The 25844-nt window shown below is 39.2% G+C and overlaps 2 protein-coding genes across 3 annotated transcripts in view; both read left to right on the top strand.

Annotated features, from left to right (window-relative positions):
* The window catches only part of LOC117411511 (dnaJ homolog subfamily C member 5-like), a 33874-nt gene extending 30749 nt beyond the window's left edge, over positions 1–3125 (top strand). The window contains exon 6 of one of the 2 annotated variants that reach the window (XM_059025770.1): positions 276–3125. Coding sequence is in view for 1 of the 2 variants with exons in the window: in XM_034019126.2 (XP_033875017.1) it covers positions 276–334 (59 nt within the window). In the remaining variant the exon portion in view is untranslated. The remainder of the gene's footprint in view (positions 1–275) is intronic. The other variant, XM_034019126.2, reaches the window with a different exon arrangement.
* A 212-nt stretch (positions 3126–3337) lies between these two features.
* LOC117411557 (tripartite motif-containing protein 54-like) lies at positions 3338–24923 on the top strand. Its single transcript, XM_034019200.3, has 9 exons — positions 3338–5383; positions 7479–7651; positions 14294–14468; positions 15234–15329; positions 15765–15998; positions 16568–16590; positions 17106–17230; positions 17768–17842; positions 23623–24923. Exons 1-9 carry the CDS (start codon positions 5216–5218, stop codon positions 23634–23636), a joined length of 1083 nt encoding a protein of 360 aa, XP_033875091.3. The 5' UTR covers positions 3338–5215; the 3' UTR covers positions 23637–24923.
* The last annotated feature ends 921 nt before the right edge of the window (positions 24924–25844 follow it).

Raw genomic sequence — 25844 nt, 5'->3', positions numbered from 1 at the left:
ACATTTCATATAATACTGTATGTTGTCAATTTGCAAATGCTTGGGCTTTACTTCGGATCAATGCTTTTTCAATAGCTCTGCCCTGTAATAGTCTGCTAGTTTGTTTGTAAAATCATTGGAAGACATTGTGGACTGGCTGTGACATGTACCCCGCCCCCACCCCCCGTATGAGTTGTCAATAAATGAAATGTATTTTGTATTGCTTTGTATTGGGTGGCTTCCACTTGTCTTTATTGTACACTTCCTGATTCAATCTCTATTTTTTCTTTTTTTAGATTCTAGAATCCCTATCGTGATCCAGCCGCTGTCCGATACCAGCACTTCGGAGTTGTAATATGGACCAAAAATAAAACTGATAAGTAGCAAAGCAAAGCCACACAGTTCTGAGGACTTCATCAAGGGGTTTAAATCTAGCTCACTGTTGCCAGTATGTATGTTTAGAATTATATATGTCAAGGCTGCCATGATTTCTGTGTATGCTGGATTAAGTGGATTACTGTGTAAAATTTGCCAAAACAATGCTAAAGGAAACCAGATGTGCTTGTGCTACTTGCTGTGCCACACAAACACCTGTATGTGTTGTACTATGCATGGATGTTTTGTAGTGCTAAGATTATAAATAAATTGGTACCACAGTTCTTACAAGCCTGAAATGGTGATGGCAATGTTATAAGTACAGGGTGCTTATACATTTGTGCTTTTCATGTGGAAACCCTTTTGGAGCTGAATTGACTTGTCTGCATGTTGATTTTTATCTCAAAAATAGAAACTGTACTTGAGAGGAACTGTGGCCATATTAAATCAATAGCACATTGCAATAGGCATTGGCTACAGTGCACTCTGTGACCCACAGTGGTGGTTCTAGAACTTTGCTGCATCTATCATGCCAAGTCTTGTTGCTCTGGAGCGATTTTTTATAAAGTGACCAAGTGATTTTATATGGAGGTGCACAGGAATGGTTCATCTAGCTCAGATAATAGTTTTAACTTTACTTAACAAACTAAACCTCTGTCCAGGTTTTAAGTGGTTACTTCATGATACTTATACAACCTGCAGAGTCACCGCTTTATAACCATCCTGTATATTGGAGCTCGTGCCATCCTGATGGTTTTGCATGGATTGCAGGATATTGCCATGTGATATGTTCATGTACTGTACCTGTTTAAATTGCCCTTAAACATGTGTGCTTGGGGCTCCCGAGTGGCACATCCAGTAAAGGCAGTCCACGTGGAGTGCAGGATGTGCCCTATAGCTTGGAGATCGCAGGTTCGAATCCAGGCTATGTCACTGCCAACCGTGTCTGGGGGTTCCTAGGGGGTGGCACACAAAAAACGGACAAGGGTTGGAACGGGCCAAAACTGAAGTCAAAATTTTATCGGGTCGGATATGCGAGTGCTGACTGTAATACGGTTTAAAGGCATAGTGTGGACTGGGTCTGTAAAACTTTGTAAATAGTAAGTGAACAAAATGACCTTATAAAATGACCTTGGGCGAAGGTTATACAGTTATTTATTCAAGAAACTGATTGTTTTTAGGCTTCTTTAAGAAGTCTTGAACACAGTCATGACCCAAGCTCAGATAGCTTTGACAGACTTTTAAGAAGCTTTGTGAATAAGGCCCATAGAATATTCAAGGGTCATTCTTTGTTAAGGCAGCTGTAAATGACCAATGTTTGCTTTTGTCACAAATGACTGTTTTTTGTTGTTCCAAGATATTTCTGATGAAAACTTGGCTGTAAACATGTATTTATAAACCATCAGATCTAAAAAATAATAATAAGGGGGGGTTATATCAAGTTCTGTTCCTCATTATGTGTGTTAAAGAGATTTTCATTCAGATTTTCAGCTGGTGTCCATAACATGAAAGAACATTAAAATGGCATGCTGTACCAAGTTAGTTTCAACCATCTTCTATTATTTAGCAAGCATGTTTTACCCCTTGAATAAGTATGCTACCAAACCCAGTCTGTGCACACACAGTTCTTAAAGATGTCAGCATCAGTGAAGCAGAGGTATGAAGTAAGTTATAGGAGCTACTGTAAAAAATAACAAAACGCCAGCCCCAGGTGAGATTTATCCAAGGGTGCTAAAGGAAACAAGGGTAGCAATATGTAGACCACTGGCTACTGTCGTGAATAGTTCTGTAGAAACATATGAGATACCTGTGAATTGGAAGCTTGCAAATATTTAAAGAGAGGCCTAAGACAGACCCAGGCAATTATAGACCTACTGGTTTAACTTCTGTTACATGCAAAATAATGGAAGTAATGTTAAAAGGTAAGTTTAAAGACTATTTGTACAGCAACACTGTTATAGGGGATAGCCAGCATGATTCAAAAGAGGGAGGTCATGTTTAACTAACCTACTTGACTGTGAATGAAATTGCTTCAGCCTAGAAAAAAGGAAGGGAAAGATGATGATACTTGATTAAAGTCTACAAATTTCTAAATGGTATTGATACAGTTACCCAAGACACCACTCCAAATTAAGCAGAGTAAAACAAGAGGGTATAAATGGAAGCACTGTTTTACAGAGTTATAAATGCATGGGATAGCCTTCCAGGTGACGTAGGATCTAAAACACGGGGAACATTTTAAAAAAATCTAGATTCTGTTCTATTCAATTAGATCCCCTACTAGGAACGAATCTTGATGGACTGAACGACCTCTTCTCATTCATAAACTTTTCTTATCTTGTTATGTTCTAATCCATGATCGGGTGAGATTTTTTTTCATGCAGTGGTAAATGCAAACTGTTTAGAGTACGTTTAATAGAGGCCCGACTGCTTGAATTCCTGGCATCTGGTTATTTCAACAATAGATGAACCAGGGGAGTTCTGAAACCAAGAACTGGATGCAGGAATAGTGTGAGTTTCTAAGTACGGAATAAAGCGTTTGACAATCCAAGACTTTCTCTGTTGGCTAGTTTCACAGACTCGGATTAGCTCTTGGATTACTCTACCTAAATTAACATTGAACAATCCCAGATTTGTAATAATCGGGGCCTGTGAAACTAGCTGAAAGAGAAAGTCTTCCGATTTGACTAGTTAAAATGTTTGTCAAAGAATGTTGCTAGTTTCTTTTAGTAATGCTACATATTGTATGTGTAAATGCTTGAGTATTTAATTGAATGATCATTCTAAAGTATTATATATATATATATATATATATATATATATATATATATATATATATATATATATATATATATATATATATTATATTAGCTTTAATTGGCTGATAATGGATGATGTCTTTGTAATTAGACTTGAAGACTCTTGTGCCAAGTCAATTAGAATAAGCCCAGTTGCCCTTTTACAGTATATACAATATAGTAGATGGATTCCCAGCAACTCAGTGTGAACATTGCCATTGGGTACTGACCAGCAGCTTTGGTTGAGGGTGAACGGTGAATGTGATCTGTGCAGTCTGGCCAGTAGCTTTGGTTGAGGGTGAATGTGGTCTGTGCAGTCTGTCTGCTTCAGATAATCTGGAATTTAGGGTACATGCCTTGTTTTAGGGTTTTTTTGTTTTGTTTTTTTTTCCCAACCTTGCCTTCCAGAGTTCTAGCAGAAGCTGTTATCTGTGCTGACATCCAAAGAGCAAAGCCTGCCTCTCACTATCCAAGTTCAGTGCAGTATGAAGGTGATAAGAAAGGAAGAGGTCACATCATGGGGGATCACAGCTTACTCTCACATGGCCTAACTCCACACAGCCGCTCCACGTACTATAAATGAATCCTTATGCTTCCTGATTATCTGCTCACCCTTGAGAATATTAGAAGATGTAAATAATGGACCTCATCAGTGCTACGCAGGCAGGCAGGCAGATGATCAAGACATAAGAAGCATCGCTCATGCAATAAAACAGTTCCGGATCAGAGCCGAAATAGTGACAGGAGAGAACTTCCTCATCCTGACAATAGGTGGTTCTGACTAGGTGAATAGAAGCACTTGAGAAAGGGATCACTTGAGAAAGGGTACAACTGGCAGAGTCACTCAAATGGCATGCTTGGTGCCCTGTTAAACCAAAAAGCCAGCAAAAGATTCAAGAAAACATATGGTTTGTTACCTCCATTGTTACAGCAGACAATCTTAACCCTTTGCAGTCCATTTATTAAGTGCGCGTCAGGTGCGTCGGGTCCAATTTATTTTCACACGCGCAGTTCATTTTAATGCATCATTATTTATAGCTATTTTGAAAGGAAATAAAATTTCACAGCAAAAAAAGAAAAGAAAAGAACGCCAGTTTTATGGTCAAACAGTGCTAGTGAGGGCAAGTTTAACTGAGATGCAAAACACTCAACATTTTTTACAAGGAACTTTGAAAACACTAACACAGTAAATTCATATACAGCAAAGCGGGATCGCTGCTTTAATATTCTGTTACACTTCTCTTAATAGGTTGTTGATGTCCCTGCCCTTTATATGCTTGCATCAGTGGTTCTGTATTCTGTTGCTTCAGTAATGCATTTTATCCAGTTTCCTTTTTAGTTTGCCAAGAGTGTTGTGAAAGACAGTTGTTAACTTTCAACTATGTTAGATGCAATTGCTTTGAATACAACTATTCATAGTTTGTCCTTTGGTTTCATATTCTGTATTGGCACCATGTTTCTGAATGTAAGTGAATAAAACTGACAAAGATAATAACACCCCAAGGCTCAAGATGAGTGGCGAATTCAGGAAGTGCCTGAGACATTTCCATTACTATACAGCAGCATGGTATTATTTGATATGCTTTAGGGGAGCCAATATACTTGAAAAGGTCAACACCTGTTTCTTTGTTAGATCTACTAATTACATTTAATACTAATAGAACTTTATTTGACTAGATTGTAAGAACTCAGAAATCCAGTTGCTTGTGTTTCCCAGGCAGTGTTTTGGTCAGTATGTTTACAGTTTTAGCAGTCCATGTAATCAGCACCTGCAGTTCCAGCAGTCTTTTATGACTCAATGACTAAAGAACATCTAATCCAGTACAGACAAATGGTCCCCTCCACCCCTGTCACTCACATTTCAGGAGGTATAAATAGAATTAGGAATGCACAAGGCCCCCCTCCCCCCACCCCCCGTCCTATTCCCTGTCTGACCTGAATTCTGGGAGAAGCAACAGCAGGCTAGAGAGGGAGGGGGAGGAAAAGGGAGAGAACAGATCAAGAGAAGGGAAGATTGTTGTTTTACCAACTTTCAAAGAGTTTTGCTGTGCACTGAAGAGGGGATGAACTTTGCAGTAGGCTATAAACGGTTGCTGGGGGACTCGAACACCATGGATAACCTGGAGAAGCAGCTCATCTGCCCCATCTGCTTGGAGATGTTCACCAAACCCGTGGTGATCCTGCCCTGCCAACACAATCTCTGCAGGAAGTGTGCCAATGACGTCTTCCAGGTAGGGGCTTGTTTGTTTTCTTGACATTTTCAAGGTCGATGTCATATCCTTTGCTGATTTTAGGAACACATACACTGGCCTGATCATTGTCTGGGTAATACTGAGTATTGGTCTTGCTTTCAGATTTTCAGATGGACTGTTATTTTTTTAACATGTTTTCTGTTTGTTCAAAAGATTTTACATTTTATGCAGCAATGAATGGGGCAGAACCCTACTTTATATCATACAAACATTTTAAATAGCATACAGTGAACATTAAATAAGTTATGAACAATAATATTTAATCTTGTCCAATGTTCAATAAAACCATTGATGGCAACGACAAGAAACAGAAAAATGTCTAAACAATTACTCCTTAGGGTTAAATGTATCTGTGGTGTGGTGTGTGTGTGTTGGTGGGACAACAAACCACTTGAAATGTCATCCAAATCAGAGTGAGTGCCCTTCCCTGAAAATTGAAAATCTGTTTTAATCAAAGAGCTGCTGCTGTGGTCCATTTATGGTTACTCTGTGTTCTAAAAAAGTTAAAAAAGCAGTATACTTGTGCTGCAAAGAACAGTTGGAGTGTTATTCCTGTAACAGGTTAACTTGAGGACTTAATCCTGATATTTGATATATTGCCCCATATAGTCCACTACCCCATAATGTAGCTTCAATTTCCTCATTCCAGAATGCTGTGAATGTACTTCAGAACAAAGCTACAGCTATCATAGTTTTTGATGGATTTCCTGCTCTTATTGTACAGAGTGAGAACTCTGTATTGATGAAACCTTTGCTGTATAAATAGGATATCTTTTTTTTTAACATTCATATTTTTTCCTCTGTCATCACTCATTATATAAAAAAACATATGTAATGGCCTGGGATCAGCAATAGCCTTCTAGATGTCAGGATGGGCATAACAAGGAGGCATTTCAAAAGATTCAAGAAATATACTCAGTTATATGTTGAATCTGCCCATGGAAAAAGGTGAAGGTCTTTTTGTACGGTTGTTTGGCTAGTATGGTATGAAGACTGAGTTATTCTGCAGGCCACATTTCCTGATGTCAAAACAACTGTAGTGGAAGTGTGCTTTTAGGCAAAGAAATGTTAAAGGAAATAAAGAGAAATACTATTAAAGTTTTAGTACTGTATGTTACAAAAGGTCAGGTTAGTTTGGCATCCGTAGTGGTATGGTGCATGACATCTAGTGTGTTATTGCATACCTGAACCAAACTACATAACTAACATAGCAGAGTCAAGTAAGTATACAGTAGAAGTATTTTATTATTATGAAGAATAGCAGAATGTCTCCTGTATCTTTTCTTTTTCCCTTTCAAAACACAGAATGTACAAATAGAATTCTGCTTGTTCTGTATGCTAGTAAGGAGGTCAAATATTTCCTCTCTATCAAGCTACTCAGCAGCGAGAGGCTCAGAATGCTGCGTCCTTAGTGGCTGACCAGCAGTGAAATCTAAGATAATAACCTGTCAGGCTTTGTTTACAGGGAACAGTGATTTATATTAAAAGTTTGAATTGTTAATGCAAATGTTGTTTTATAGGACACTCATAAATAGACAGTATTGATGACTGCACAACAATAGATGTAAACAATATATTTGATGGCAGTATACCGAAAGTGCCTGTCCGAATTTTCATCCAATAGTTGTAAATCTTTCTATGAACTTTCTTTAGCAGAAGCATTGTAGGTATTAGGGGATTATAACCTAGGCTTTTACACAGTACTAGCACATGATTCACTGAACAGTTGCAGGTAAGGACTAAGATTCATATTTTCAAAGCATTTACTCCAGCCTTTAAATAACTCCTATTTTTTCACAGAGGTAAAAACGCGTGACGATTTTACAAATCTAGAACCAAACAACTTATATATTTAAGTTATTTATTTAAAGTCCTCTAAAGCACTCTCAATGTGTTTTGTGAATGGAGGAAACGCTTTGAAAATATGTCCCTATATCTTCGGCTTGTCTCTTGCATTTCACCTAGCTGTGCAGTAGTTCCGTATTGCTTAAGTAAGGTAACTAGTGATGATTGTGACATTTTCTAGTTTAGGCCACTGAGCCCCCGTCTTAACGGTTTTTTTCCTGCTTCCCAGGCTTCTAACCCACTGTGGCTGTCGCGAGGCTCCACGACTGTGTCCTCAGGGGGGCGTTTCCGTTGCCCTTCCTGCCGACATGAAGTGATCCTGGACCGGCACGGAGTTTACGGACTGCAGAGGAACCTGCTGGTGGAAAACATCATAGACATCTACAAACAGGAGTCTTCCAGGTCAGGATCCACTTATCTAGTTTAGAATCTTTACTGGTTGTAATTGAACACCAGGATATCCTTTGACACATCATTTATACAAGTTTAGTGGGGTACAATAACATGGTCAAATCATAGCAAAGTTAACTACATCAGTTAAAAAAAACAACTTTGTAAAGTGTGGATGCTGCATAGAATGGATATTGCATAGACATGTAGCTAAGGGTCAGAAATTATTCAATATATCAACGACAAGGGAAATACCTTGTAACAACCTGGAGAGACGGCTGACAGGAGGAAATAGACCCCATTGGGACTAGCAGGGTTAGCCACCCTAGGTGGCAGTATCCAGCTCTGTGTTCTCAAATGGAACAGGGTGCTGGAGACACCTGCCCAAGGCTTCTAAGAAACTAAAGAGAAAAATACCCCTAGAGTCTGCGAGAGTGGGGGCGGGAGATGACTCAAGGTTTGACAACATGGTTAATGACTTAGGAAAGGAAACGGATATGAGAACGGAGAGTATTTTGCAGTGGACTAACTCAAGATCTGCAGTAAGCAAAGACATGGAGCTCCAGGTTTCTTTCTGTGGTTGAAGTAAAGTGACAATGGTTAGGGGTTTGAAGATTCATCAAGAGAGCATGAAAAGCTTCAGGGAGAAGGGACAAGGGCCTTGCATTGAAGTCAGTCAAGTCAGTCGAATAAAATCCAGTGACAGGAAGCAAACCACAGTTTGCAGGATAGCAGCACCCCTGTCATAGATGAGAGGAGGACTTGCATAATCACAACTAGTGATGAACCTAATGATCCTTGTGAACCCGGTCAGATGAATCAGCGTAAGAGAGAAAAGAACCTCAATGGGCACAAGCCTGGAGTTAAATGGTCAAGAGCTTCTGAGAAAACAGAGTAAACACAGATCTCTGTTTTGTGTTGGAAAGGTTATACATATCCATTCAAATTTGCAAAGAAGTTATTCACCAGGAAGAAAAATGGCACACTAAAAGCAGCTATGTTTAAGCTGGAGAGATATCTCGAGGAAACACACACAATTCAAAAATGCAGGAGCCTATGTTGATTCCTTCAGACATCCCACTTATCAATCCATCAGGATGCTTAAAGTACATCAGTGTGATCTGGCAGCAAATTCAAACAGCTACAAAGGAGAGGAAGGAGCTCCATGTGACATTCCTGGATTTAGCTGTTGCATGTGGTTCAGTACCACATGAACTTCTTTGGACAAAACTTCAGGGATTTGCAATTTTGTTTTTCAACTGTTTTTCAGAATTCATCACTACATGGCAATGTCTAGAAATTGGGATAATGGCAGGATGCACCATTTCTCTACTGGCTTTTACCATGGCAATGGAAGTAATTATTAGGGCATCAAAATGGGTAGTGGGAGGAGAACGTTTGGCTTCTGGAATGCGACTGCCACCACTTCGAGCATACACGAATGACATGACAATCATGACTACAACAATACCCTGCACTAATCGGTTATTGGGCAAACTAATCAATTACATTGAATGGGCATGAATGCAATTCAAGCCCACTAAGTCAAGGAGCTTCTCTATAATTAAAGGTAAAGTAGTGGATAAGAGGTTTTACATTAATGGTGAGGCAATACCAACAGTGTCTGAGAAGCCTGTGAAAAGTCTTGGGAGATGGTATGATGGTGACCTAAAGGACACAGTTTGTGTGGGAGAAGTGAGACAACAACCGCGCATTACCAAGCAAACTGAAACTCTGGTGCTTTCAGTTTGATCTACTGCCAAGACTTCTGTGGCCACTCACTGTGTATGAGGTTTCCTTGACAACAGTAGAGAAGGTGGAAGCATTAATCAGACTCCCATGCCATTACAAAGGCAGTTTCCCAGGCCAAGCAGAGAGAATGGATGAGATGGAAGAGCGTGGAACAACGCAAGATCGGCTGGCGAGATCTATGGACAATGTAACTGAGCAGTATCAGTTTCCTCATCAGGTCAACATATGATCTTCTCCCATCACCACAGAACCTTAATCTATGGGTAAGCGAGGATCCGTGGTGTCCTTTGTGTTCATCGTCAGCTACACATTTTGAGAGGATGTAAGGTGGGTCTTAGCCAAGGATGGTTTACTTGGTGTCATAACCAGATGCTGCAATGTTTGGCCTTAGCATTGGAAGACAAGCACAGCATGACCAATTCCAGCAATATATGACACACAAAGAAAAACATTAGAGAGATACTCTGGACCAGTGTGATGAAGGGTCTTGTAGGCAAGCAAGAGAATTTTGAAAGTAATCCTGAAATTTACAGGTAGCCAGTGCAGCTGGGCAAGCCAGTGCAGCGGCATTTTTAACTAGCTGCAATCGGTTCATGCCGTGTGACGGAAGACCACTATAGAAAGAGTTGCAGTAGTCGAGTAGAGAGGAGATGAATGCATCACAGACTGCATCTACATCTCAGACTACATCTCTGCATCTGAGCGGGAAAGGTAGGGACAGATCTTTGAGATATTTCAGAGGTGATAGATGGAGGATTTGATTACAGAGGAGATTTGGGCATCAAAGGAGAGGTTACTATCCAGAAGTACACCAAGGCTTCGTACACTGGGGGAAGGCAGCAGCAGACAGTTTCCGAGGTTCAAGGCACCAATATTGAGATTCTTGAGTTGAATTTTCGATCCTACTGGAAGAAGTTAAGATTTGTTGGTGTTGAACTGAAGAAAATTGGCAGACATCCAGGCCTCGATGTCTTGGATGCAAGCTGAGAGCCGGACCATGGCAGAGGGCCATCCAGGGTCAAGTTTTAGGTAGAGCTGGGTGTCCTCTGCATGTAGTCATGTAGTGCACAGCTGCACTCCATTCCATGTGTGGAGCAAAACACATTACTTAACACTTTGAAGATGTCAGTGGGCTTCTGAGCACATGATCCCAGTATTTCTTGTCTTGCTGCCAGAAGGCTTGTGTTTTGACTGGCTTAAACTCGAAGGAAGGAAATTTGAAGAGCAGTCGTAATCAAGCACCTCTTATTGCATTTCTGAAAGAATTTGATAGTAGTGTGAATTCACAATCATAATAAATATGCTCTGGCCTGGTTCTCCTCCTACCTCTCCAACCACACTTACCAGGTAACCTGGCGTGGAGCAACCTCCACACCTCACCCTCTCTTAACAGGAGTCCCCCAAGGGTCAGTCTTGGGTCCTCTCCTGTTCACTCTCTACACCCGCTCCCTGGACCCCCTCATCGCATCCTATGGTTTCTCATACCATTTCTATGCTGATGATGCTCAGATTTTCCTCTCCTTCCCCACCTCTGACTCCACCATCTCCTCCCATATCTCTACCTGTCTGTCTGCTATTTCCTCCTGGATGCACTCACATCACCTCAAACTCAACCTCTCTAAATCTGACCTCCTTTTCTTTCCCTCCTCCTCCCCCTCCTCTGATCTCTCTATCTCTGTTCCTCTGGAATCTACCACACTCTCCCTCTTCCTCTGCTAAGAACCTCGGAGTCACCCTGGACCCCTGCCTCTCTTATTCCCAGCACATCTCCACTCTGGCACGCACTTGCCGTTTCTTCCTGAGCAACATCCGAAGAATCCGACCCTTCCTCACCAACTACACCACCCAGCTCCTGGACCAGGCCTTGGTACTCTCCCACCTAGACTACTGCAACTCCCTCCTGGCTGGCCTCCCTGCGTCCGCCACCTGTCCGCTCCAGCTCATCCAGAACTCCGCTGCCCGCCTCGTGTTCTCTCTGCCTCGCTTCTCCCACGCAACTCCACTACTCCGCTTACTCCACTGGCTCCCGATCACCGCTCGCATCCAGTTCAAGACTCTTGTACTAGCCTACAGATGCCTTGACCAGACTGAGAGACCCTCATCTCTCCCTACACCCACACTCGACCTCTCCGCTCCGCCTGCACTAGAAGACTGACTCTACCTCCTCTACGCTCCCCTGCCTCCAGAGCCCGCTCCTTCTCCACCCTCGCTCCACAGTGGTGGAATGACCTTCCTACATATGTCAGGACTGCCCAGTCCCTGACCACATTCCAGATCCTCCTGAAGACTCACCTCTTCAGACAGCACCTGTAGAACTCCTCTGTTTTTCCCCTGGGACACTATCACCCTTCCTTAACCCTTTGCAGTCCATTTATTAATCGCGCGTCAGGCACGCCAGGTCTAATTAATTTTCACACGCGCAGTTAATTTTATACGCGCTGTTTAAAAGTATTTTTTTTCACAGTCAAACGGGTTTAAATGGCCCTGCATATCAACAAAGCACTCACTAGGCATCTCCAGCCCCGCCCCACCATTTCGTTTGCTATAGCGTTCATCTATGTAAGAAATAAATAATAATAATAATAATAATAATAGTCGTACATACCGATCGATCATCTCCGGATCACTCGTTTTATCACCAAACTCCTCAATAATGCGATCCAAGTCATTATTTTATTACTATAACATCTGAAAAAAGCTCTGCAAATGTCCATGATAGTCTCTGTGCACTGACGCACTCAGCCAGCTTGTTTACTATGACCGCCCCGTTATCTGATACCTGATACCATGTATGACTATTCATGAGATACGCCTTTTTTTTTTTTTTCGGCTTGTCTCGGCTCCTGTCGCTCCCACTCGGCAATTGAATGGTTTTCTCGGCTTTTTCCGGAGAAAAAACGACTAAACACCCGTTTATTGCGTTGCAATAATGATGTCGGACCCAGTCTGACAAAGGACCTGTGAGGAATAATTGCAATGTCGGACCCAGTCCGACAATGGACCGCAAAGGGTTAAATGTGCTTTATTTGCTCTTATCTGCCCCCTATTTTACTGCATTTAATCCTGTACTTCAGAGTACTGTAATCTGCCAAGTGTTTAATCTGTAGTATTTTGTAGTTAATCATATCCTGATGTAACTATCACTGTTATCTGCTGTATTATTGAATTGTATTTAGTCACACTTGTACTTGCTTGAACAAAAGTCATTGTATTTGTATTGCTCTTATTGTATTATTACTTGTACTGTAACACTTGAAATGTATTTACTTATGATTGTAAGTCGCCCTGGATAAGGGCGTCTGATATGAAATAAATAATAATAATAATAATAATAATAATAATAATAATAATAATAATAATAATAATAATAAATATATCAAATAAAATCTTCTGTTCATGTTATTTTTTTTCATACAGTACATCAAAATATTAGCAAAGAATGTAATTCTCATTTGTTTAGTTCAAACAATTAAACAGCCACCCAGGTCCAAGAGTAGTTCATTATTCAATTTCTAATATTAAACCTGGAGTGGAATGGTTCTGTAAGACCGGAATTGAGCAGCCATAGATGGATTTGAAGCCTGGACTTTACAAATACCATAACCTTACCTATACTGTACAGGAACTTTCCAGGAAGAACCACTAGATGGTGCCCATATGTAATCTTATGTAAAACTTGTATCTAAATGTCTTGTGTTGTGGACATCTGTAATGTAAGTATTAGTATTTTGAATATTACTGTATGAGATGCTAGACTGAGTAAACAAAGTATGTTCCAGCTGTTGAAAAACAAAACAATTCTACAACAGCACTGTCATTTAATTGGTATAGATATGAACAATAAAGTAAACAATTCAGAAAATGAAGCAATATGGACCAATGACTGGACACTGTCATATTCAGAAAGCATTTAAAAGCTGGAAAATGCGTGCTTCAGTATGGTTACCAGCATGCTGTATTTTGTAAACATGGCATAGTGAAATACAAACACAATAATAATGAAAAAGAAAAGAATTTGGGCACACACTTGGTGCAGCTCACTTCCACTTTTAGGATCTACCTAATTCAAACTCTGGACACAATGCAACATACAGTTAAATAAATTATTACCGAAAGTTTAGGAATATAACAACTCTTGTTTAATTCACACCTGTTGAATAACACACACCTCTGGTGTACAGCTGTGTACAAAAGTCTTGCATCATCCTATAGAATTAAATAATTTTGCTTTACAAAATCGAATGAAACCTGCTGAATAATGTTGCGTTAACATATTGAATTACACACCGCTTTGTAGTTTTCCATATACTTAACGAAAAACGGACAATTGAAAAATGTGGCATTTCGAAATCTAGAATGGAATACTGTACTACTATTATGGATTTTGGTAGACTTTTGCAATATAATTTTGTAGTTCCTTTCAGTACATGATGTTAAGTAAAATATCAAAATTATGTTCATACAGTTTAAAAAAAAAAAAAAAAAAAAAGTCTCAATCCTAAAATTCTAGGTGGTACTAAACTTTTGGCCATAGTTGTATAGACCTCTTAAAAACACCATGGTATACCCTATAGCAGTGGACTCCAACCCTGGTCCTGGAGAGCCCCTATCCAGCAGGGTTTATAGGTGTCTTTACATCATCAGTGGCTAAAGATCTGGAACACGTGTTAATCGTGACTAATTAAGCCAATAATTGGTTCAATTAAGTAACTTGAGAGATCGGTTGAAACGAAAACCAGCAGCCACAGTAGCTCTCCAGGAACAGGGTTGGAGACCCCTGGTCTATAGTATGTAAGCCGCAACCAGTAAATAACACACAGGAATCCTCCCATCCTGGCTTGTTGAGTCTGATGTAGAGCTCTAGAGATTAAGCTGTCATAGTACAAATTCCCCCTCTTTCAGGCCTATCCACACCAAGTCAGAGCAGCAGCAGCTGATGTGTGAGGAGCATGGGGAAGAGAAGATTAACATCTACTGCCTGACCTGCGAGACGCCCACCTGCTCCATGTGCAAGGTGTTCGGAGCTCACAAAGACTGTGAAGTAGCTCCTCTGCAGAACGTTTATAAACGGCAAAAGGTACAGATGTGTATGAAAGGTGCAGGAAATGGGGTTTTGCCATGGAGTCTGACAACCAAGACAGGTACCACATCGAAGGCTTATTCCCAAAACTTTTAATCCAGTGCCTAGTATATAAAACGTTTATTTCTGAAATTAAAAACATGATATTCCAAAGCTTCACATAAATAACTCAGGAGGCTAATTTTTTTTATATATAAATTTAGTTGTTGCCAATTATTATTATTTTCTCCCCAATTTGGAAATGGCCAATTATTTTTAGGCTCAGCTGCGCTGACTCGGGAGGGCGAAGACGAACACACGCTGTCCTTCGAAGCATGTGCCGTCAGCCGTCCGCTTTTTTTCGCACTGCGGACTCACCATGCAGCCACCCAAGAGCTACAGCATCGGAGGACAACGCAGCTCTCGGGCAGCTTACAGGCAAGCCCGCAGGCACCCAGCCAGACTACAGGGGTCGCTGGTGCGCGGTGAGCCGAGAACACCCTGGCCGACCTAGCCCTCCCTCCGCCCGAGCGGCGCTCGGCCAATTGAGCGCCGCCCTCAGGAGGCTAATTTAAAAATTATTTTGTGTACCTTATTAGTTGTTTCTGTCTAAACCTGACATTCTATAACATTAGCATTGTTTTACCTAGTATGTGATAATGGTGAAAGCTGTACACCGGAATAAGCCCTTTGTGAATATGAACTTGAATGTTGTACCAGTCTTGAAATCCCCATTTCAGAAAACCAAGTACAGTAATAATAAGAGGGATTCTTACCTTTCAGACTGAATTGAGTGATGGCATTGCTATGCTGGTATCGGGGAATGACCTAATCCAGGCTATGATCTCAAAACTGGAGGAAATTTGTAAAACTATTGAGGTAAGCAGAGCAGACTACATGCTGTATCTACCAGTTCATCACGGTCGTACAAACCAAACATAAATAGAGACACCTGCCAGAACACTGAATATACTGTTGGGACACAATGTAGCCATGACAACCCTGACTTAATGTGACAAGTCTGCAAATCATTGAAATTGACCAGTTCCGCACTACATGAGTCAAGGATAGGACATCAGTAGTAAAGTCTGTTATTTAAAATAATCAATAAATGATTCCCTTTAGAGATGGCTCCATTCTATATTAATGTGTGCAACGTTGTCATAGCCTCAGTCTTGTCGTATCCTTGGGCAGTTGACATTGATTTGTATCTTATTAACATCTAACATGACAGAACAGGAGCGTTTGAAATTGACGACCTGATGCGGTTTTCTTTTCAACTCATGCCTTTATCTATTTTGTTTTTGATCGCAGGACAAGGGGCGGCAGCAGAAGCAGCACCTTTGTAGGAAGTTTGACGCCCTCTGCAGTGTGCTGGAGGAGAGGAAGAAGGCGCTCCTGCTGTGTATTACCCAGGAGCAGGATGAGAAGCTGGCCCACGTCAGGGCTCTGAGCCGGCAGCACGGGGACCACCTGGAGGGAGCAGCCAAGCTGGTGGAGACGTGCATCCAGTCCATGGAGGAGCAGCAGATGGCAGCTTTCCTACAGGCAAGTCTTATTTTATATACATTGTTTTAAATTGGAGTTACATTAGTATGTTGTCATTTGTATTCGTCAAATGTCTCAAAGTCAGCAGTATATTTTGAAATATTGGCTCGAGCTGGCTGGAAGATCATTTTGCACTTCCCCTGCCCTTGCCAGTGAGTGGGCAGCAGCATATGGGCTCAGTTAGCAGGGTAAGAGCCTTTAATCAGGTCAATGATCAGTGATGGACTCTCTTGCTGTGACCAGATCATTGAGATGTAGGGCATAGCAATGAAACGTTGACCAGCATCATTGGAATTAAAAGCTTTAAAATGTTGAAGTTCTGTAAAGAAACATTATTGCATATTATTACTTTCTTTAGACCCATGTTGGTCATGCTTTGTTTTATGGGGCGCTTTTCTTAGTTTATTAACTGTTAACAACTAGTTTAGTAATGCATTAACAGATGTTGTTCATTTTGTGTTAACATTTAGTTAACTAGAGAAACCCGCTTCTAGAGCAGCATATGAAGATTATCTTGTGTTTTTAAATCACACATTGAATTTAACTTACTGTTCTCTCATTTCCCACAGCATGCTAAGGAATTGATTACAAAGTAAGTGAACTCCACAGTCACCAAGTCACATTTTATTTGTACTTTTCTTTTAGCTACACTAATATTACGTTTCTATCCCTATGTCCAGTTGGATGGCAGGTCTACAGTGTCCTAGTATTGCCTTTTTAGATTTGTCAGGGCACCATTTGTAGTATTTATTCCCAACATCCCTGACTACCTTTTCACTGGCTATCCCTGTCTGTCATTCACTTTTGTTTCACTGTTTCTATTTACATTTATAAAAACAAACACTTATTATATAAAGCAGATAACCACACAATATTGTATTTATCCTGCTAGTAATTCTTACAAATTGAGTGTAATCTATTGCAGTTCTAATTGTCAATAAGCAAACTAGTCAGGAGATTTCAGAAATGTTGTCAATGAAATATAGTAAGATAATTCAATTTAATAATTTGTAAGTGATTTATTTTATTTAGTAAATTACTTTTGAAAGTCCCCCTGATCTCCTAGTACAATGTCCGATTCTGACTGTTATGCTGTTCCCACTTGAGGATGACAGACACTGCCAAAGCAAAGAACATGGAGAGGACTGAGCCAGGGTACGAGAACATGGATCATTTCATAATCAGCACTGGAGATGTTAGCGACATGCTGAGAACCATAGACTTCCAACAAGGTACAACAGCACACAAGCAAAGACAGATAGAACTCTTCAGTTATGCATTATATTGTAATTAAGGATGTATGCGTTTGTCAGTTGCTGCACCTATTACTAATTTGGTCACAATAACCTAGATTCTGAAACCTCAAGAACTTGTGCTAAGTAAAACACCAAGTTTTCATCACAATTTCATTGACAGCTTACAAAAAAAAAAAAAAAAAAAAAAAAGTGACAACTCTCCATTTAACCTGGAGGTAATTAGGTGGTTAGTAAAGATGTAGCAGCACTGGTAAATCATGCTGATTTGGTTTGAGCCTTCATGTAAGTTGTCCAGTTTGAGTTGACCTGAGCTGAATCATCACGACTAGCACTGTATAAACTGGTGCTAGAATTTTAAAATGATTAATTCAGTTGGCCCCCTGCTGGTTAGAATGAGTTACAGTGCACTTGAGATAAAGCAACATTGGTGTTTTCATGGAATTACTTGCCACAGCTTCTCACTGGCTATGATTCTCGATTTAATCAGTCCTTTTTTTTTTTTTTTTTTTAAAGTGTCACAGGGAGATGACAATCAAGAGATATGTGAGGCTGAGGAAGAGGAAGAAGTGGCCCAGCAAAGCACAGAAGGTTAGTAAAGTGAGACAAGCAGACCTCACTATAGAAATATGGGAACTATGACCAAAACAGTGGCGGTCTATGACCTAATGTAAACGGTGGCAGGTCTTAATACTGAAGCTATGCCTTTTAACTCTGTATTAATCTCACTTATGTTTCCACCCCGGGGCTGATTGACCAACTTAATAGCATTACTGTGTACAATAAAAATGCAGTGATATGCAGCAAGTGAAAAATCAGGATTTGGAAAGGCAACAGTAGTTGTATCCGCCACGGTTTACATCATTGAATAGACCCCTGAATACGTTTGCAATTGTTATAAAACACAGATAACCCTTATTAGGAGTAACTTCATATCTACAAGATAAATCTTTATGGAATAATTTTTTTTTTTTTTTTGCCTGAACTTTTTCCTCACGAGGCAACACATTTCTAATTTGAGAAGTTGTGATTCTTGAACAGAACAAGCATGGCAGTCCCAACTGGAACCTTTAACTAAACATAGCTACATAACACAAGCATGAAAAACAGCCCAGCGAAAATGCGTCAGTATCAATTAAAAACTAGCTTCTATAAAGAAACATGTGGTTATTTATAGCGACACTTGTGAGGATGTCCATAAATAACAAATCCTCATGGAAATTATGCCTCGACTGAATAACCTCTGTACTGTACTCCATGAACATTCATTGAGTGTGCTCTACTGAACAGATTCTTAATTCTTTAAGGGGGTTATGTACACAAGTGGAATAATAGTACAGGGTTTCTTTATTTTGTTTTACTTTACACTGTAGCTAAGGCTATCAGGACCTAATATTGACCTCCTACCTCAAAAAGGTGGGGAAGAATAATATACTACATGAACCGTTTATGATCTTGACAAAAAGTGATAATAGCAGTACTTAAGACAACTATTTCACTCTCTATTATCAAACCGTGTCTTGGATTCTGTCCATTCAGAAGTCTTGTTGCTCAGATATCTTCTGCCTTCTATAACATGCATAATGTTTCCAGTCATTCTAAATAGTGTTGTTCAGTCACAAGTCTTTTTAAGGGATACCTTTTTAGTTTAACTGTTAACAACTTGCTTACATTAACAAATACTATACATTAAGAAATGCTATACATTTTCTGTTAATAATTAGTTTAAATATATTAACTATTTACAGAATAAACAAATAAAAAGGAATTCTAAAATTAATTTAGAAATAGGGCCAATAAATGGGCCAATAAACTTGCAGAGTTTTGAGTGGCTGGTATGCCACTTAGACAAGAATGCAAAAAAGAAGAAAAGAAAATAAAGAATAGAAATAATAAGAAGAAGATTTAACAAGGTTGGTGCAAGAGGGGAATCAAATAAAAATAAAAAGATGAAAGGGCGGGAGAGGATCGTAGATAGTGTGAAGTCTGAGTGGGAAGTATTTTTGACTGGTGTTATTTTGTTCATACTGAATGGGCTATCAGTTACTAGTTCCTAGTGCTGTTGTTTCTTGCCCTCTGTTCTCTAGTTCATTGAGTGTTTTGGTTGCATACAAAACCGATATATATGTGTGCAGTTTGAAGTGGTGGTTTTGTTGATTGAAATGCAATTATATTTATGTTGTGCAAAACTGATGGCTACTGTTAGTTCCACCAATATACTGATCTATGCATTAGCAATAGTTATAGATGATATTATGAAAAGAAACCTGGACTGATTTGCTAAACATTAATACAGTGACCTCTTTAAACAAATACAACCACCTTTCAATTATATGATCTGCGTTTGCTCTGCATTTTACATAAATAGGTTATTTACAGTATGTTAACTAACCATGAACAAAAAAATCACAGAATGTGGTAATATCTTATATATTCTCTATTCTCTATTCACTGTTGCCTATGGACTGCTACTATCTGCCATTAATACAAGTTTTTAAAAAAATAATGGCATTTAAAACAGTCAGCTTTCTGCACACTGTGCTGTGTCATGAAATGAAATTCCAAAGAATCTAACCGCCGATCTGTAGGAGGCCAATCCTGTATATTTAATCCACGGTGACTGTGGCTAGGCTACCATGATGGACATGTATTTCTGATCTGTTCATCTGTTCCAATAGATTGCTACAGCACACTTCCATTTGTTTATTGGGATTGTTTCACCTCCTCTAATTATAATGGGTTAACCCTGCTGCTCTTCCTGGCAGGGTGTACCAGGTAATGAGAGATATAAAATCTCAGTGGGATTTCTGTTACCCTTTATAAACAAATAAACAAGTTATATAAATGGAATGTCAGGTGTGTGGGTCAGAAAGGTGCAGGTCTGCAATCCCCAGATGTAGTTACTGATTGCAGGTGGTAAACAGCGGGGCAGGTTTGTTACTCACCCCCTCGGTTATCATTTTAGTTGAAGCTGCCTCCAAAGCCTGGAAAAACCAAGCAGTTGTGAACACAGAGATGTAGAAATACAATTTGTGTACATGCTGTCTACCTCTCATTTAGTCACCACCCTGCGTAACCGAATATGTCAGATTCACAGAATATACACTGATGAAAACATGCAGCAGTGTTGCAAGAAATTGTTAAATACATAGGTCTAAGAACTACTTTATTTATGTGCTCAAAGATATGTTTGCATTTTCAGCTTTGTGATGATACCCATGAACTTTACCAATGTATAGTTACAGTATATATTTCCCAATTATTCCATTTGAATGCCAGTAAACCATTCAATATTGGTTATACACATACAAGTTTCACAGGATTTATTTGATAGACAGTATTTTCCTTGTCTTGCTAAACCATATCTGTGGGAGAGTTTAATACCATATTTCCTCCTAACGGGACACACTCCACACTGTCCAGCATCAAGAGCGATGGAGGATTCTAATTCCTATAGTGTAATCAGCAGGGTCTATAATATCTGTGCTTGAAGCAGATGGCTAACGTAGGAGATTATTCAAAGTTAAGAGACTTATTAAGAACTAAAAGTTGAACTAAACATTGACAAGGAGCACTGGATATGTTAACAAATTATAGGTAGGGGGCGTGACCCACTTTGAATATAGTATTTTGTTTTTGAAGAGCCGGAGCAATTCTATTGGGACAACACCGGATAACGGGATGTTGTAAAAAAAAAAAAAAAAAAAAAAAAACGCCATTCCACCAGTGTTTGTGTAAGAAGCAGGACTTTAGTAGTAGTAGTAGTCGTAGTAGTAGTTGGTGTGTAGTAAGACATTGAAAGATGGGCAATCAAAGGGATGCCATACAGTCAGACGCCACTCAGATGTTTAATGTCTCCCACTCTGTAGACACCAGACTATTGCTCTGAAAAATGATACACACTGGTTTGAGACAGGCCTATTGGAGGATGCCCCATGGCTACCTGCAGGTACATTCCTAGTTGGTCGTGGAGTGAAACAATCAGTCTCATCACAAGCTAAGTTAATGTGGCATCTGAATTAACATTACAGACATTATGCTTCATTCAGTGACATTCCCCATATTATATATCTATGTACTGTATTGTTTTTTAATCCCTCAATTCTGTTAGCCAGTAACTTTTCCTTTGACCTGAAATAACCTCATGTGATGTGAACCCATCTTATTTCCATCAGTGTCCTTATCATTCAGAATGGGCAGTTAGCGCTTTATTCTGACAGACCCTTTTTTGTTCACTAAAAGCTCCCACATATCACTGTCTGCTGCTATATATAGTTTTTGCTGACATAAGAAAACTCTGCAATGACACCCACTCATATCAAGTGTTCTGCTTTTTATGTGCCATGTGATATTAAGAAAAAAAAAGCAAATGACCAAGACATTATAGCCTTTCGAGTGTTCATTCTTCAAAACGCTTCTATAAAAGATTTGATGATCTTTGAAGGAGCTAAGAAGCCAGTGTCTTTTAATTAGTGAACATGTAGGCGTTGTGGAGGTTAAGCCCCTCATTAAGAAATAAAATGAGTTAAAGGGGAAATGAGGGCTCATGCACAACAGTGATTTCTTATAATTGGGTTTCCTTACAAAAAAAATGTAACAAAGTGTGGTTAGCTGTTAAGTGCATGGCACACTAGTCATTCAGCATTGGCACTAAACTGATAATATCTGCGAGACAGCTTGCACATTCAAATATTTAGCATGTGTGTTCCAGCTCAAGTGGAACAAGAGGAGTTGCTCATCCTCTTAGGTTAGTGACTTACGGCAATTCATGGAAATCAGCTTTAAAATGATACTAATGTAATTTATTCAGGGAATACCCACATGGAGAAAAACTAGGTCAAAGGGCATCAACATGGGCATTTTACCACCTTCAGACACTTTCTCAACATGTGAGTTACACAGCTTTTATTCATGCACACAACACCTACTTTGGAACACTTTTCTCCATCACATGATTTAGTTTATGTATAATCAATAATCACAAATGGAGGAAACCCTTCCCAGCATGTTACCCTCTTGAGCTGGAATGACTCCCAAGGGTACTCCATACTTTTTGTTAAGAATTGTTCAGGATTTTCTGCCTTTACATAACATGATATGGCATAAACTGACCAAAAAAAGCTCCCCACCACCATTTTAGCTATCATGTCTGAGGCATTGTGTGTTCCTTTACCAAAGATCAGCAGCCACACCACTTTAAGGCACAAGCAGATAACATTTAATAGTAAGTTAAGGTCTTTCATTTCCTATATAAGACAGTCAAAGTGAGGCATCTCCATGAATAAAAATCACCCTCAAAATAGACATCCCATGGGATGCCTTTTTCACCCTTTGAACCTAAGACCACATTACTCGGTCATAAGACCTCTGTTTGATTAATAGGCTGTTGCCTCCCTTCCATCACTGCCACACGCAGGCTGTGTTACTATACCTGCTCATTAGTTAATGATGCTTCCAGCCACTCTCTTGAGTTTCATGATCGTAAAAATTTACATGGCTGTGCCATCCCTCCCAAGGATGTATAGCGTGGCAGAGAGATCTGTGTGGAGAGGGTCTGACCTTGTCATGGTTTTCTGAAACCCTCTGATTGATTTACAGGGACCGTGTGAGGGCAAAGCAACAGGGCTGTGTTTTAATTTTACTGATGGGGAGGCCTTGTAAATCAATAAAGATTCTCAATGAGCACACAGAGTAGATATGCAAATTCACAACAACACACATTCTGGGGCTTCTGTAGGCATATTGAGTTGTCCAGAACAGGCTGTGTGGTCCAGTGGTTAAAGAAAAGGGCTTGTAACCATGAGGTCCCTGGTTCAAATCCCACCTCAGCCACAGACTCATTGTGTGACCCTGAGAAAGTCACTTAACCTCCTTGTGCTCCGTCTTTTGGGTGAGACGTAATTGTAAGTGACTCTGCAGCTGATGCATAGTTCATGCACCCTAGTCTCTGTAAGTCTCCTTGGATAAATGCGCCTGCTAAATAAATAAATAATAACATTTTTCCTGTTTTCTGTGAAATAATTCAAACTTGCCAACCTTGCTTTCGAAGACATGCCAAAAAGTTCAAATTGACCCCCCCCCCCCCCCCAAAGACTCCTTTTAAAAAAAAATATATATTTTTTTTTATTACAATTATTTTTACATTGGAAACCCTTAAAATAACAATGTGAACAATTTATTAAGTGTAACTAAAGTCCTTTTTGGCATGACTGCTGATTGTGTCTGGTACTGGTGTAAACTAATTTATATTGCTTCACATGCACCAGATGCACTTGTAATTTCCCTCAGTGTTTACCTCCAGATATCAGATTGAATTGGATTTATATTGTGAATTCAGATGTTATATTTTCTATTCATTTATTGTTTTTCAGCCCAGGTCCAGTGAAGAACAAAGAGAGGAGATTGTTTGCTTTATAGCCCCAGTCGCAACATATCATTAGCATAGACAATGCAAGTCTGCAGTTGGTTTTTCCCACCCATAATGATGACACTGTTACAGTTCTATATGTGGTCTTTGACATGGACAATTCACAGTGATGTCAACAACGGTACAACATGATATCGTGTTAGAGATGATGGGTGATGCTCTATACATGCAGTGGAATTCTATGAATTGTATACAGTTTATTGTCAAAGGCATTATGATATTTTAGAACGCCAAAGCACTGTATTTTTACAGAAGCTGCTCTTTCACACACTTATTGAGCTATCCCAGTGTTAATATGAGCATCAGTGGTAAGTTATCTGTGTTGTGTGCTGTGTCTAGTTAACCTCACTCTAAGTTTAAATAGTGCAAACTGCTTTGGTGTTCTATACTTACCAGCAGAGCAGGTACAACCTTTTCTAGACATGTGTGCAGAGGGGCAGATGAAGCCATTTACTGGAGTGAGATAGTACCTGATGGGTTATTATTCTCTGTCACAAATAAGTATGAAAAGTTACCCATAATTTGAATATTTCACTAATAATAATACACTCTAGAAACACCATCAGTCATTTCTGCTTATTAATGGACACAGAGACAACCAGCAAGGTTAAGATTGTGTACGAAAATGGCTTCAGAATTAAAAATACAGTCCAGTTGAATTGACAGTGTTATATGTGGGTGTTGGCCAAACTGCTATTGGTGAAACGCATATACAAAAGAGTGCAGGTGAGAACTGCAGACTAAAAAATATGGCAGTGAAATCCCCACAAAGAGACAGCTTGCTACATGCTGCTGGTCGTGGTGGTGGTGGGGCAGGTGTTGCTTGAAACAGGTGGGTAATTGCTGGTAGGATTAGTAAGTAAAGATTCAGAATGGGTGGATATTGGGAAGAAATGGGGGTGAGAAACTAAAAAGTCAATTGAACAGGTTGAAAAGTTAGTTTGAAAAGAAAGCTGTGGTTGTCTCTGTGTCTCCTAAAACCAAATGCCAAGCCTTAGAGGTTCCTGTTTTTATTGATGTTACCTTCCATTTTTTTGGTTTATATCACATGCTATTATTTGTAATAATGCACACGTGCTTATTTAAACAAGGTGACCTACAGTATGCTCAGCCACTGATTCACAGGTTTAATGTTAAACATCCAAAAAGACTGATGATTTCCATGTACAACAACATTTATTTCTAAAAACACTGTAATTGAACTGTAAAACAAAATAATCATTCTGAATAAAAAAAAAAACATAATTGTGTCCATGATTGTCTTTGCTTCCCTGATTAATTTGACATCATGACATCCTGTATAGAAGGGATGTCCGAACTTAGTCTGGAGTGAACTCCCAGAGACGCTTATGTTCATGATGGACTTGGACACAGTTTAACCGTGCAATATAGTGAAACTGTTCCTGAAATGTGGTATTTTGGCCTATGGTTCTGAAAAGGTCAATATAATCGACTATCTGCCTGCACTTCAGATTATTGTGTTTGACTCCAATGTATGAACATTGGTTTTAAGGGGAAACAATTAAAAATGTTTCTGTGCAGAATATACTATTGTTTTTGTTTACAATTTTGTCCCACCCTTTAAAAACATTTACTGTGGTACCATAGTAAAAGCATAGCAAAATGTGCTAAAGTGTAATATAGGCATGATGTAAGCATAGGAAACTGAAGAATTACTGTGAAATTTACAATGGTAAACTTATATGTGGCAAAGAAGAAAGAATAGTAAGTATACTAAATAATTATAATATATATATATATATATATATATATATATATATATATATATATATATATATATTATATATATATATATAATATATATATATATATATATATATATATATATATATATATATATATATATATATATAATTAATATAGGGTCTGACAGGAAAAATAGATGCGCTTAACAATAGTAAATGGCCATGAATACATGAGAGAGAGGTGGAAGAGCATGGGCATCTATGACTACTTTCTACTTTATGTACATGCTCTTTGACAGCCTTAAGCGTTGTGTACGATAACTACTCTTTTATTGTATGTTTAATTGATAGTACCTTTAAAATATTACTGTTATATTCCCCACCATACACCAAATGCCCATTAAGGGAAACAAGGGTTGGAGGTTATGACATGTTTAACAAATTATCATTGGTTTCCATT

This window comes from Acipenser ruthenus, chromosome 6 (assembly GCF_902713425.1).
Source record: "Acipenser ruthenus chromosome 6, fAciRut3.2 maternal haplotype, whole genome shotgun sequence".
In the NCBI taxonomy this organism is placed as follows: domain Eukaryota; kingdom Metazoa; phylum Chordata; class Actinopteri; order Acipenseriformes; family Acipenseridae; genus Acipenser; species Acipenser ruthenus.
The sequence above is the reverse complement of the archived record's forward strand: the minus strand, read 5'-3'. Positions and strand labels throughout refer to the sequence as shown.